Source organism: Stenella coeruleoalba (genome assembly GCF_951394435.1).
Source record: "Stenella coeruleoalba genome assembly, chromosome: 1".
NCBI lineage: Eukaryota > Metazoa > Chordata > Mammalia > Artiodactyla > Delphinidae > Stenella > Stenella coeruleoalba.
In genome coordinates this window covers 81,260,443-81,274,322 of record NC_137169.1, presented here as the reverse complement: position 1 = coordinate 81,274,322, position 13,880 = coordinate 81,260,443, and the positions used below count along the sequence as shown (strand labels likewise).

The following is a 13,880-nucleotide window of genomic DNA, read 5'->3' as shown; positions in this document are numbered from 1 at the left end:
GAGAGAGAGGAAAAGAGACCGAGTGTGATGAGCACCGTTAATGGCCGAGAGAAAGAAGTTAGGAGAGAAGGGAAGAATGAGAGGTTGAAGATACAGTGAGAGTGCAGAGAATGGTGAAGTTGATTTAAAATAGATGATGTAGGGAATGGGTGAGGGTGCTGACTAGAGACTTGGAGAATTTTCAGGAATTAAGAACCCAACTATTGGGCTTCCCTGGTGGCGCAGTGGTTGAGAGTCCGCCTGCCGATGCAGGGGACACGGGTTCGTGCCCCAGTCCGGGAGGATCCCGCATGCCGCGGAGCGGCTGGGCCCGTGAGCCATGGCCGCTGAGCCTGCGCGTCCGGAGCCTGTGCTCCGCAACGGGAGAAGCCACAACAGTGAGAGGCCCGCGTACCGCAAAAAAAAAAAAAAAAAAAAAAAAAAGAACCCAACTATTGTGTTTCCTCCTAAATAAGGAGAAATTGATGAGATTGTCTGAAATACATTTTTAGAACGTGGATCTTAGAAAATTATTTAAAACCTCCTACTATACATTTGTTCATTGTTATCGCCCCTTGTGGTACAGTTGCCATAGTTAACGAAATTATTCCTTCAGCGTAAATGGGTTTTGTAAAATGCAGCTGAAGAGTGCCATCTTCTGGTACTATGAGGTATGTACAAGCAAAGGGGGTTGTGTGGTAGAATCATAGTGAAATAAAGCCTTTGATGTTTTGCGCTGAGTATTGTAAAGTTGAACATTCTTTATAGTTTCTGTGTCTTTTTAGTTAGAATATCAGATTACTGACAGTGATTATAGTTTGTGTGTATGGCCGAGCCTAAAAACAAGACAAAACAAAAACAAAACAGTATGTGGCCAGCCATCCTTTTCATAAAAGCATGTGGGAAATTTGCTTTTGGTTTGTGATAGAAGCCGCAAGTTGAAGAGCCTGTTCTTTGTGACTACCTCTTTGATGCAGGCTTGGCTTGGCGCCTTTGCTCAAAACAGGAATCTGATTCTTGTAGCTGAATACCAGACTTGTCTTCACTGTTTCACAGCTTGCTAATAAGATGCTGGTTTGTCCCTTTTTTTAAAAAATGTTTTAAATATTATGGAAAAGCATTCGTTTTATCCTCAATGAGGTTTTAAAATCAAAACCTCTATGTTCTTTATGGTGGTTATTTAATAAACATTTATTAGACGCTTAAATATCAACCTCTGTGCTATGTGCTAAAGGGAAGCGGAGATTCAGAGATGACTAAGACCATGTCTGTGCCTTCAAATCATCTTACTTTGTATTAGGGAAGATAATGTGAACGTAAATGATGTTAGATTTGGGAATACAAGAAAAGACGGGAGGAGAATATTGGCTCAGGAAGGAAATAATACAGCCTCAGGATTATTCACTGGAACACAGGTGTGGTAGAAAGGGCCATGTTTAAATCTTGACCTTGGGCAGAGTTGCAGATAGAATGTGCTTTAGGATGCAGGAGCCAAAGACAGTTAAAGTGGAAAGCTCTATTAGTCCTATTCCAGGAGTTGTTCATAATAGCATGCCCTATTTCTGGATAAAAACCCAGACTACACTTCATTTATTCATCCATCCAGCAAGTGCTTTTTATATGATTTGAGTATATGCAAAATCCCAAGGAAACAAATGTGAAAGTCCTGACCCCACTTTGAGTTGCTTGTACAAAGGGAATGAGTGTGATCAGGGCCCCTAAGCAGGAGCACTGGGGACAGGCATCCGACCCCACCACTATTAAACCTGCTCTGCATGTTGCTCTCCAAGATGAGTAATCCTGGTTCTTTTTTTTTTTTTTTTAACATCTTTATTGGGGTATAATTGCTTTACAATGGTGTGTTAGTTTCTGCTTTATAACAAAGTGAATCAGTTATACATATACATATGTTCCCATATCTCTTCCCTCTTGCATCTCCCTCCCTCCCACCCTCCCTATCCCACCCCTCCAGGCTGTCACAAAGCACCGAGCCAATATCCCTGTGCCATGCGGCTGCTTCCCACTAGCTATCTACCTTACTACGTTTGTTAGTGTGTATATGTCCATGACTCTCTCTCGCCCCGTCACAGCTCACCCTTCCCCCTCCCCATAACCTCAAGTCCGTTCTCTAGGAGGTCTGCGTCTTTATTCCTGCCTTACCCCTAGGTTCTTCATGACATTTTTTTTTCTTAAATTCCATATATATGTGTTAGCATACGGTATTTGTCTTTTTCTTTCTGACTTACTTCACTGTGTATGACAGACTCTAGGTCTATCCACCTCATTACAAATAGCTCAATTTTGTTTCTTTTTATGGCTGAGTAATATTCCATTGTATCTCACACCAGTCAGAATGGCCATCATCAAAAAATCTAGAAACAATAAATGCTGGAGAGGGTGTGGAGAAAAGGGAACCCTCTTCCACTGCTGGTTGGAATGTGAATTGGTTCAGCCACTATGGAGAACAGTATGGAGGTTCCTTAAAAAACTACAAATAGAACTACCATATGACCCAGCAATCCCACTACTGGTTCTTTTACTTAAGTGGTTAAAAGCACAGGCTCTGGAGGCAGACTATCTGGGTTCGGCCAGCACCACCACTAACCTGCTCTGCAAGTTTCTTAACCTCATGACCTCTCTTGCCTCAGTTTCTTTAACAATAAAATGGAAATAATGATAATACCTCTTTCATAGGGAGGTTGTGAGGATCAAAGAGAAATACATGAAAAGTTCTTAAAACAATGTTGACATATAGAAAACAATATAACAAGCACCTGTGTACCTACTATCTTCATAACAGACCTTAACCTTTTGCCATATTTGCTTCATTTTTTAAAAAAAATTATTTTATTTATTTATTTTTGGCTGAGCTGGGTCTTCGTTGCTGCGCGCGGGCTTTCTCTAGTTGCCGCGAGCAGGGGCTACTCTTCATTGCGGTGCGCGGGCATATCATTGCGGTGGCTTCTCTTGTGGCAGAGCGCGGGCTCAGTAGTTGTGGCTCGTGGGCTCTAGAGTGCAGGCTCAGTAGTTATGGCACACGGGCTTAGTTGCTCTGCGGCATGTGGGATCTTCCCCAACCAGGGCTCGAACCCGTGTCCCCTGCATTGGCAGGCGGATTCTTAACCAGTGTGCCACCAGGGAAGCCCCTATTTCATTTTTAAAAAGAAAAAACACGGCAGTGCAGTTAAGCTCTCTTTACCCTCCCTGGTATTCTCCTTCCTCCTCCCCAGTGATAAACACCATCTTGAATTTGGTGTGAGTTCTTACCATCATGTTTTCATACTTTCACTAATTGTTTATGGGTACATAAACAATATATAGTATTGCTTTGCATGTTTCTAAACTTTAATAAATGACACTAAACTGCACATACCAATCTGCAACATTTTCCACTTGATATTATGTTTTCAGCATTTTTCTGTGTTGGTATGCATAGGCTGAGTTCTTTCATTTTAATTACTGTATAGTATTGCATTGTATGAAGATACCACAATTTACTCAGCCATTCTCCTGGTGATGGACATTTATGTTATTAATCATTTTCCACTCTTACAAACAGCACTGCATCCTGGATGGCACCTTGAAGTCCTCCTAGACTATACCTTGACCTGATATTTTTAGAGGGAAAGATTTTTTGTTACTGATTAAGTCTTTTTAATGTTTATTAGTCTTAGATTTTCTATTCTGGTATCACTTTTTGTTATTGTTTTAGACGTATTGCTCATTTTAAATGCATTGCCAGAGTTGTTTACATTATTCACTAGCACTACCCTTTCTATCCTGATAATCTTTATTTGTGCATCCTCAGTTTCTCAGTGATCAGTCTTGCTAAAGGTTTATCTCTTTTGTTAAAGTTTTCAAAGAACTAGCTTTTGGCATTGCTGATCTTTTTTTTTCCCATTAATTTTTAAAAAAATTTATTTATTTAATTATTTTTGGCTGCGTTGGTTTTTGTTGCTGCCTGTGGGCTTTCTCTAGTTGCGGTGAGCGGGGGCTACTCTTCATTGCGGTGCACGGGCTTCTCATTGTGGTGGCTTCTCATTGTGGTGGCTTCTCTTGTTGCAAAGCATGGGCTCTAGGCACGCAGGCTTCAGTAGTTGTGGTGCACGGGCTTAGCTGTGGCATGTGGGATCTTCCCGAACCAGGGATTGAACCCGTGTCCCCTGCATTGGCAGGCGGATTCTTAACCACTGTGCCACCAGGGAAGTCCCTCCCATTAATTTCTGCTGTTTCATCTCTTCCTACTCCTCCCCTCTCCCCCTCCCTCTCCCCCTCCTCCTCCTTCTTCTTCTGGGGGTTGGTTTATTCTCTTATTGTTATTATTGTGATTTTTTAAAACATCTTTTGTTGAATGTTTACTATTTATTTCAGTCTTTTATTTTTTCATCATTGCATTTAAAACTGTAAATTTTCCTCTAAGAACTGCTTTAGCTGTATCCCACAAGTTTTCATATGTATACCTTTGTTGTTGTTCAGTTCTAAATATTCTGCATATCCCTTGTGACTTCTCCTTTAACCCAGAAGTTATTTAGAGATGTGCTGTTTTGTTTCCAAACATGTCTGTGTCTATTTTTACATTATTTTTTTTGTTGATTTCTTATTTATTTGTTGTCAGCAAATTGGTCTATGTTATCTAAAATCCTTAGAAACCCTAAACTATACCTGCAGGAGGTTTCACTTCTGAGTGAGGCCCAAGAAGTCCCACCACCTTTGCCTCAGTGAAGAAACATGCCAATGAAATCGCTGACCACCTGATACGAAACAGATGGTTCTGCATTTCCTAAAAATCCCCAGAGGTTGACCTGGGCAAGAAAGTATTGAGCATCTCCCCGTGTAGTCCCTCACAAACTTGAGTCCAGGAACTAGATTGCTCTGCTCCTCCTATGAAGATGAAACCTAATATTCTTGGTTACAACCCAGTCTAAAGGAGAAAGGTGGCATGGTCAAGGGCTCACCCAGGAGCTTCTGCTAGTGATAGCTGAAGGGCAACATAGGTATTGGTATTTAACTCTACACGTGGGCAGGACTCTCGATCTTATCTGGGCTATCCTTATCCTCAGAGCAAACTGTGGCAAGTGTTGGAAGGGGGACCCGGTGGGCAGGTCTGAGGAGCCTGTGCTGGCCTTTCCAAGTATTGAATAATTACCAGAGCCCACTGTGCTTTGGTTATTTGCTTGAGATCATGAAAAATTTATGCCCCCAAAGTGAAGGGCTCAAGAAATTATCCTCAGCCCCTATCCCACACAAGAGGAAGCCCAATCATTGGAAGCCCAGTCATTGCAACCCTCTAATAGGTTGCATTGTCCCAAGAGCCAGAACTGGGCAAGATTGATCTATGAGCAGCATAATGTCATCAGACTAAGAGAACCAGACAGACAGGGAAAATTCTGAGAGGTAATTGCAGAAACCAGAAAAGAACAAGAAGATCTAAAGCAGAGAATAGGAGATGAAGATTAGAGGAATTCTCTCAGTTACAGAAACACAGCCAATGTAATTAAGACTTTGCCTTCTTCTCTAGTTTTTTAATTTTATCATTAGTTTTAGCTTTAGTTTCTGATATTTAAAAAAAAATTTTTTAAATAAATGTATTTATTTATTTTTGGCTGCATTGTGTCTTTGTTGCTAAGAGTGGGCTTTCTCTACTTGCGGCGAGTGGGACCTACTCTTTGTTGCAGTGTGCGGGCTTCTCATTGCAGTGGCTTCTCTTGTTGCAGAGTACGGCCTCTAGGTGCATGGGCTTCACTAGTTGTGGCACGTGGGCTCAGTAGTTGTGGCGCACGGGCTTAGTCACGCCGCAGCATGTGGGAGCTTCCCGGACCAGGGATCGAACCCGTGTCCCCTGCTTTGGCAGGCGGATTCTTAACCGCTTCGCCACGGGGCAAGTCCCTAAATTGTTTTTATTATTATTTTTTATTTCCCAGTTGCTTAACATTTCATTTTAGGCTCTCTCTTTGACTCAAGAATTAAAAGAATATTTAAAATTTTCCAGATAGATTTTTTGTTAATTTCAAATTTTATCATATTGTGATTGGAGCATACTGCTTCTGCCATATCTACTTAGTGGAATGTATGGAGGTTTTGCTGTAATTTTGTAAATGTTCCACGGGCTTTTGAAAAGGTCTGTTTGTTCTCAGGGCAATTAGATCTACCTTATTAGATTATTGAGTTCTTCTGTATCTTTTTTGGTAAACTTTTTTATCTGTCATAGACTAAGAAAAGCGATTTAGGGTCTCCTACTTCTAATGCCTTTCTGTTTATTTCTTTTTCTATTTCTTATAGATTTCACTGAATCAATTTTGATGTTACTTTATTCTTAATAGAAATTCATGACTGTAGTATTGTAATATCCTCATTGTGGATTATATGTTTTAGCATTATAAGGAGCTTTTCTTTTTTGCCTTTTTAATGCTCCCCCACACACCTCCCAAAATTCAACCTCATCTGGTATAACATTGTGGCTTAACTTTTCTCTTTCCATTTGGCTGATATACCTGTACCATCTTTTATTTTCAATTTTTTTGACATTGTTTTCTAAAGATATTTTTCTTATAATAGGTAAGCTTATCCCATTGACATTTATAGATATGTCTTAGTTCTGTATCACATTTTATAACCTACTTTGTTTTTAAGGATTCATTTGGTTTGTATCTTTCTCTAGAGGGTGTATATTTCTATGTTTTACACGTGTTCCTTTTGATAATTTAGGAAGGTTTGTATTCAGATTTTAGCTCTTCTAGTGGTTAGCCTTATACTATAACTTTTAAAAGTATACTTTATCCTTTATTGCTTTAGACCATATCTATTTATTCCCCACTACAAGCAATGACAAAATTATTATACTTCCATCCATCCCATCTCCTTTACTCCACCTAATTTTAATTAATATATTATTATTATTAGTTCTTCAACTAGTCATCTCTATACTTTTGAATATACTTCTGTCTCTGTTATTTGATTTATAAGATATAAATATTATCTTTTTTATAAATTTATTTATTTATTTTTGGCTGCGTTGGGTCTTCGTTGCTGCACGCGGGCTTTCTCTAGTTGCGGCGAGTGGGGGCTACTCTTCGTTGTGGTGCGCGGGCTTCTCATTGCGGTGGCTTCTCTTGTTGCGGAGCATGGGCTCTAGTTGCGCAGGCTTCACTAGTTTTGGCTCCTGGGCTTCAGTAGCTGTGGCTCGTGGGCTCTAGAGCACAGGCTCAGTAGTTGTGGTGCACGAGCTTAGTTGCTCCGCAGCATGTGGGATCTTCCCAGACCAGGGTTCAAACCCGTGTCCCGTGAATTGACAGGCAGATTCTTAACCACTCTGCCACCAGGGAAGCCCAATATTATCTTTTCACCTTGGATATTAAAGATAAGGAAATCAGGGACTTCCCTGGTGGTCCAGTGGTAAATAATCCACCTTCCAGTGCAGTGGATGCAGGTTTGATCCCTGGTCGAGGAACTAAGATCCCACATGCCACAGGCAACTAAGCCCGCATGCCACAACTACTGAGCTCGTGTGCCTCAACGAGAGAGACCCCGTGCCACAGACTACCGAGCCCATGTGCTCTGGAACCCGCGTGCCACAACTAGAGAGAAGCCGGACACCGCAACTAGAGAGAAACCCGAGCAGACCACGTGCCGTGACAAAAAGATCCTGCATGCCTCAACAAAGATTCCGTGTGCCTCAACTAAGACCCGACTCAACCAAAAAAAAGGGGGCGGGGGGATAAATAAATAAAATAAACATTTAAAAAATAATAAAGGTAAGGAAATCAACATCCTTTTGCCATCTCTCATCTTCCATCTCTCCTTCTTGGTTCTTGTTAATTTTATTACTTTTACTGGTATAATTTATAATATTAACATTCTGAACAATATACAGTAGTGATTAAGAGAAGGAGCTCTGGAACCAGACTGCCTAGGTTGGAATCTTGGCTTTATCGTTTTGTAGCTTGAGCAAGTTACTTAATAGCTATTTCTGTTTCCTTATTTTTACAATGGCTATAACAATAGGTTCTACCTCACAGGGCTATTGTCATAATAAAAGTACAGCACTGGAACAGTGCCTGACACATGGTAAGTATCTAGTAACTACCATATACTATATTAACAATTATTATGAAATAGATTTCCACAGTTGTTTTCATCCCAGTCCTACATTTCAACTGGCTTACATGTTCAGTTTCTCTGTTCATCTCTTGGTTGCCTAAAATTCATTCTCTAATAGTTCTTCAAGAGTTGCTAATGGGAATTCTATCTTCTGATCCTTACATGTTCAAAAACATTTAACACCTTTTACCTGTAAGAAAGTTTGGCTATGGAGAATAAAAAGAGCTATTTTGAGCATTTATTGAAATCACAGGTGATCTATCCTCATTAAACCATTATAGCTCATAATAATGCTATAAATCAAGTAGTAGGTACATCCCCTTTTACAAATGAGAAAATTAGGGCACAGGCAGGTCACACTTCCTTTCTCAGACTTTGCTGGCATTGCACCACTGTTATCTACCTTTGAATGTGACTATGGAGAAATCTGAGGCCAATCTGATTTATTTCCCCTTAAAAGTGTCTTGATCTTTTTGCCTGGATGTTCAAAGAATTATTTATTTTTGAAGTCCAGTAACATTCAATGGGATATGTCACAGGGGTCATTCTGTGTCAGTTTCCTTGGGACAGTGTGTATCCTTTCAATCTGTAGATTAAAGACTTCTCTCACTTACATGAAGTTCTCTTGAATTCTACTTTGATTATTTTTTCTTTTCTACGTGTTCTATTCTCCCTCCCGTGGACATGCTGGATATCCTTTGTCTTCTATATCTATAATTTTATCTCAAATTCTTTTTAGTTCTTTTTAAATTTCCATTTCATTTTGCTCACTTTTTCAACCTAGCCCTCATAAGTCTTACTATGTTGTTATTTTTGTCTGCCCCCTCTTTTTTCCCCATTCATAATGTGACTTTAATTTCTTCGATTTTTTTCTTTTTCTTAATTTTTGAGTTCTGCTTGCTTATTTTACATTTACTTCTTTTGTCTCTCATTATGTCTTCTGCTTTGAGACATTATTTTAAACTGTTTCATTAAGTCCTTTGAATTCATAACAGTATGTTTGGTGTGCTTCATGGCAGTATTTTTCTGGAAAATTTCTTTATTTGACATGTCCTTTTCCTATTCCTTTCCTCCTTTTCCTTGTACATTTGCTGTATAGATCTCCTGCTTGTTTTCTTTTGAGTATTACTCATTACTGAATGAAAGGAGTTCTTCAACCACTATTTGCAGGAATCAACTGGGACAGTGAAATGAGCAAGTGGTGAAACTTCTGTGGCCCAGAGTTTGTGTGTGTGTGGGGGGGGGGGGGTAAAAGAGAAAAAAAGATGAGATGGAGACACTCACACAGATTGGTTTAGCCTGTCTATCTCCCCAGCAACTACAGAGATGCTCATAATATAGTCTCTCCCAATGCTTAGTTTATTTACAGACTGCCTCCAACATAGATAACATTTTTAAGGATTTTATCAATCAGCACTGCCTTGCCCCGCTACTTTACAATGCCAGATAGAGTCCTTGGAAGTTCCCACAGCTTGTGCCCCTTAAACTTTCATTGCAAACCAGAGTGATGGTTCTGTTCCTCTGGTGTACCACCTATTTAGTGCTCCGCCAACTTTGTCTGAGAAGTGAGGTCACAGCAGGTACTTAATCTCAGCATCCTTCTGTACTCTGCTGTAGTTTTCACTGTATTTTGCAGGCCATCCTTATTTATTGTGCCTTAGGGTTACACTGGTACCTTATTTTGTCAAAGCGTTTGGTTTTCTTTTTTTTTTTCGGCTGTGCCACTTGGCTTGTAGGATCGTAGTTCCTTGACCAGGGATTGAACCCAGGCCCTCGGCAGTGAGAGCTAAGAGTCCTAACTGCTGCACTGCCAGGGAATTCCCATCTTTTTCTTTTTTGGGGGCAATATCAAAGATGACAAGATGACAGACGTGACTTAATTTTGTTATTTTAAAATATTTTGGTATTTAAAACTTTATTTTTTATTTTAAAATTGAACCGTTTTTAAAAATTGAATGCCTACCTTCTCACAGAGAGTAGGTACCATACCACCTCAGGCCACGCTAAGTGGGAAAAACAGTTTCAAAATTCTATGCACACCCTAGTCACAACAAGATCTCTCATCATTATATAGCTAGTAAGGAGCAGAGCTTGTATTCAAATCCAAGTCTGTCCTGATCCAAAGCCTGAATTCTTTTCATCATAGGACTTTCTCTTAAAGAATATAGATATCTCTTTATGGTGTCTTTAATATGTTTTTTCTTTTTTAATTTTAATTTTCTTGGTGTATAGTTGATTTACAATGTGTTAGTTTCAGGTGTACAGCAAAGTGATTCAGTTATACATATACATATATTCTTTTTTAGATTGTTTGCTCTTAAAGGTTATCATAGAATATTGAGTAGAGTTCCCTGTGCTATATACAGTATGTCCTTGTTGGTTATCTATCTTATATATAGTAGTGTGTGTGTGTTCATCCCAAGCTCCTGATTTATCCCTCCCCGCTCTGTCCCCTTTGGTAACCATAAGTTTGTTTTTGATATCTGTAAGACTGTTTCTGTTTTATAAATAAGTTCATTTGTATCTTTTTTTTGGATTCCACATGTAAGTGATATCATATGACATTTGTCTTTCTCTTTCTGACTTACTTCACTTAGTATGATAATCTCTAGGTCCATCCATGTTGCTGCAAATGGCATTATTTCATTATTTTTTATGGCTGAGTAATATTCCATTATATATATGCCACATTTTCTTTATTCATTCCTCTGTCGATGGACATTTAGGTTGCTTCCATGTCTTGGATATTGTAAATAGTGCTGCAGTGAACACTGGGGTGCATGTATCTTTTCAGATTATGGTTTTCTCCGGATATGTGCCCAGGAGTGGGATTGCTGGATCGTATGATAATTCTATTTTTAGTTTTTTAAGGAACCTCCATACTGTTCTCCATCGTGGCTGTATCAATTTACATTCCCACCAACAGTGCCGGAGGGTTCCCTCTTCTCCACACCCTCTCCAGCAGTTATTGTTTGTAGATTTTTTGATGTTGGCCATTCTGACTGGTGTGAGGTGATATCTCATTGTAGTTTTGATTTGCAGTTCTCTGATGATTAGTGATGTTGAGCATTCTTTCATGTGTTTGTTGGCAGTCTGTATATCTTCTTTGGAGAAATGTCTATTTAGATCTTCTGCCCATTTTTTGATTGGGTTGTTGTTTTTTTTGACATAGAGCTGCATGAGCTGTTTGTATATTTTGGAGATTAATCCTTTGTCAATTGCTTAATTTGAAAATATTTTAATATGTTTCTTCTTAAGAACATTTTTCTATTAACTACTTTTCTATTTCCTGGTTTTTAGTGTGACAAGTACAAGACTGGAGTTATTGATGGGCCCGCATGTAATAGCCTTTGTGTCACAGAAACTCTTTACTTTGGAAAATGCTTATCAACCAAGCCCAACAATCAGGTATGGACATTATGAATAAACAGTCCAGATTTATGGTGCTCTCTGATTTTACCTTAAACTAAATTAAAGCATTGTTAAGAGCATTCTTGAACTAGAACTTTAGGACATTTTAAATACTTCAATTGTGCATGCATTGATTCACTCATCCAACAGATGTTTATAAATCCCCTATTTCCAGCATGTTCCAGACACTGTTTTAGTTATTAGGAAAATAGTGGTGATTAAGATAGATAAGATAACTTCCCTGTGAGTCACATTATTCCAGAGGGATGGGGAACATAAACAGTTGATAGATAAATAAATAAGCAAGGAAATTACAGAACGTAGTGTGTTTTATATAGGTTGTACACAGGGTGGGTTGATGAAAAATGTAGGGGATGATGAGGGTAGAAATATGCTTTAGAAGAGGTGAACAGGGAGGACCTTTCTAAGATAAAATTTGAGCTCATACCTGAATGAAGAATTAAACTAGAGGCATGGGCAGAGGACAGGATGAGCTAAATCACAAAAGAAGAACTATAAATAGCTGATAAGCATAATGAAAGAAAAGTTCTACCTCACCTATCATCAAAGAAATATAAATTAAAACAATAGGACACCATTGTGCTAGAAGAAAATACAACAAAACATCAAAACCGGGACTTCTCTGGTGGCGCAGTGGTTAAGAATTCGCCTGCCAATGCAGGGGATGCAGGTTCAGTCCCTGGTCCGAGAAGATCCCACATGCCGTGGCGCAACTAAGCCTGTCCGCTACAACTACTGAGCCTGCGCTCTAGAGCCCATGAGCCACAACTACTGAGCCTGCATGCCGCAACTACTGAAGCCCGCGCACCTAGAGCCTGTGCTCCGCAACAAGAGAAGCCACCACAATGCGAAGCCCGCGCACCACAACGAAGGGTAGCCCCCGCTTGCTGTAACTAAAGAAAGCCCGTGCGCAGCAATGAAGACCCAATGCAGCCTAAATAAATAAATAAATAAAATTTATTTTTTAAAAAAGTTAAAATCCAGGGCTTCCCTGGTGGCGCAGTGGTTGAGAGTCCGCCTGCCGATGCAGGGTACATGGGTTCGTGCTCCAGTCTGGGAAGATCCCACATGCCGCGGAGCGGCTGGGCCCGTGGGCCATGGCCGCTGAGCCTGCACGTCCGGAGCCTGTGCTCCGCAACGGGAGAGGCCACAGCAGTGACAGGCCCGTGTACCGCAAAAAAAAAAAAAAAAAAAAAAAAGTTAAAATCCATTGGAAAGATATAACTTGATAGCTTCCATCACTATTTATTAATAGATTCTAGAACAGATCTCTAAGCAATTCCTTAAGTAGCACGATATCCTAAGGTAAAAGCAAGTGCAATCAACCTTCTAACACTTCCTTTTTAAATCTTTTTAAAAACACTTCCTAGGGACTTCCCTAGTGGCACAGTGGTTAAGAATCCGCCTGCCAATGCAGGGGACATGGGTTTGAGCCCTGGTCCGGGAAGATCCCGCATGCCACGGAGCAACTAAGCCCATGTGCCACAGCTACTGAGCCTGTACTCTAGAGCCCGTGAGCCACAACTACTGAGCCTATGTGCCACAACTACTGAAGCCTGCATGCCTAGAGCCCATGCTCTGCAACAAGAGAAGCCACCGCAATAAGAAGCCCGCGCACCACAATGAAGAGTAGCCCCTGCTCGCTGCAACTAGAGAAAGCCCGCGTGCAGCAATGAAGACCCAGCATAGCCAAAAATAAATAAATAAAATAAATGTTTTTAAAAAATGAAGCAAATATGGCAAAAGGTTAAGGTCTGTTGTGAAGATAGTAGGTACACAGGTGTTTGTTATATTGTTTTCTATATGTCAACATTGTTCTAAGAACTTTTCATGTATTTCTCTTTGATCCTCACAACCTCCCTATGAAAGAGGTATTATCATTATTTCCATTTTATTGTTAAAGAAACTGAGGCAAGAGAGGTCACAAGGTTAAGAAACTTGCAGAGCAGGTTTGCACTGCAACGAAGAGTTGCCCCCACTTGCTGCAACTAGAGAAAACCTGCACGCAGCAACGAAGACCCAATGCAGCCAAAAATAAATAAATAAAATAAATAAATTTATAAAGAAAAAACAAACAACACTGGTTATCCTTGGGCAGTGGAATATTGCATGATTTTTATGTTCATCTTTTTTCTTCAAATTATTTCTAAGTTTCCAATATAAATACTCATTCATCTTATAGAAATTTAAAATAGATTTTAAGTCTACACTACTAGCCATGTTTAAGAGGATTTCTGAAATAAAGTCCAATATTTGAGTATCTACTATGTGCTAGGTACTGCTTAAGGCATTGGGAGAGACCATGGGGAATAAGACAGACAAAGCCTCTGGCCTCATATGCCTTATGTTTCATTTGAAAGAGGACAAATGAT

General features: G+C 39.8%; 1 protein-coding gene across 1 annotated transcript in view; it reads left to right on the top strand.

Annotated features, from left to right (window-relative positions):
* The window catches only part of DIPK1A (divergent protein kinase domain 1A), a gene marked incomplete at its 5' end in the record, with an annotated part of 120,318 nt that overhangs the window by 97,346 nt on the left and 9,092 nt on the right, over positions 1-13,880 (top strand). The window contains one exon of the mRNA XM_079904409.1: positions 11,377-11,484. Coding sequence (XP_079760535.1) covers positions 11,377-11,484 — 108 coding nt within the window. The remainder of the gene's footprint in view (positions 1-11,376; positions 11,485-13,880) is intronic.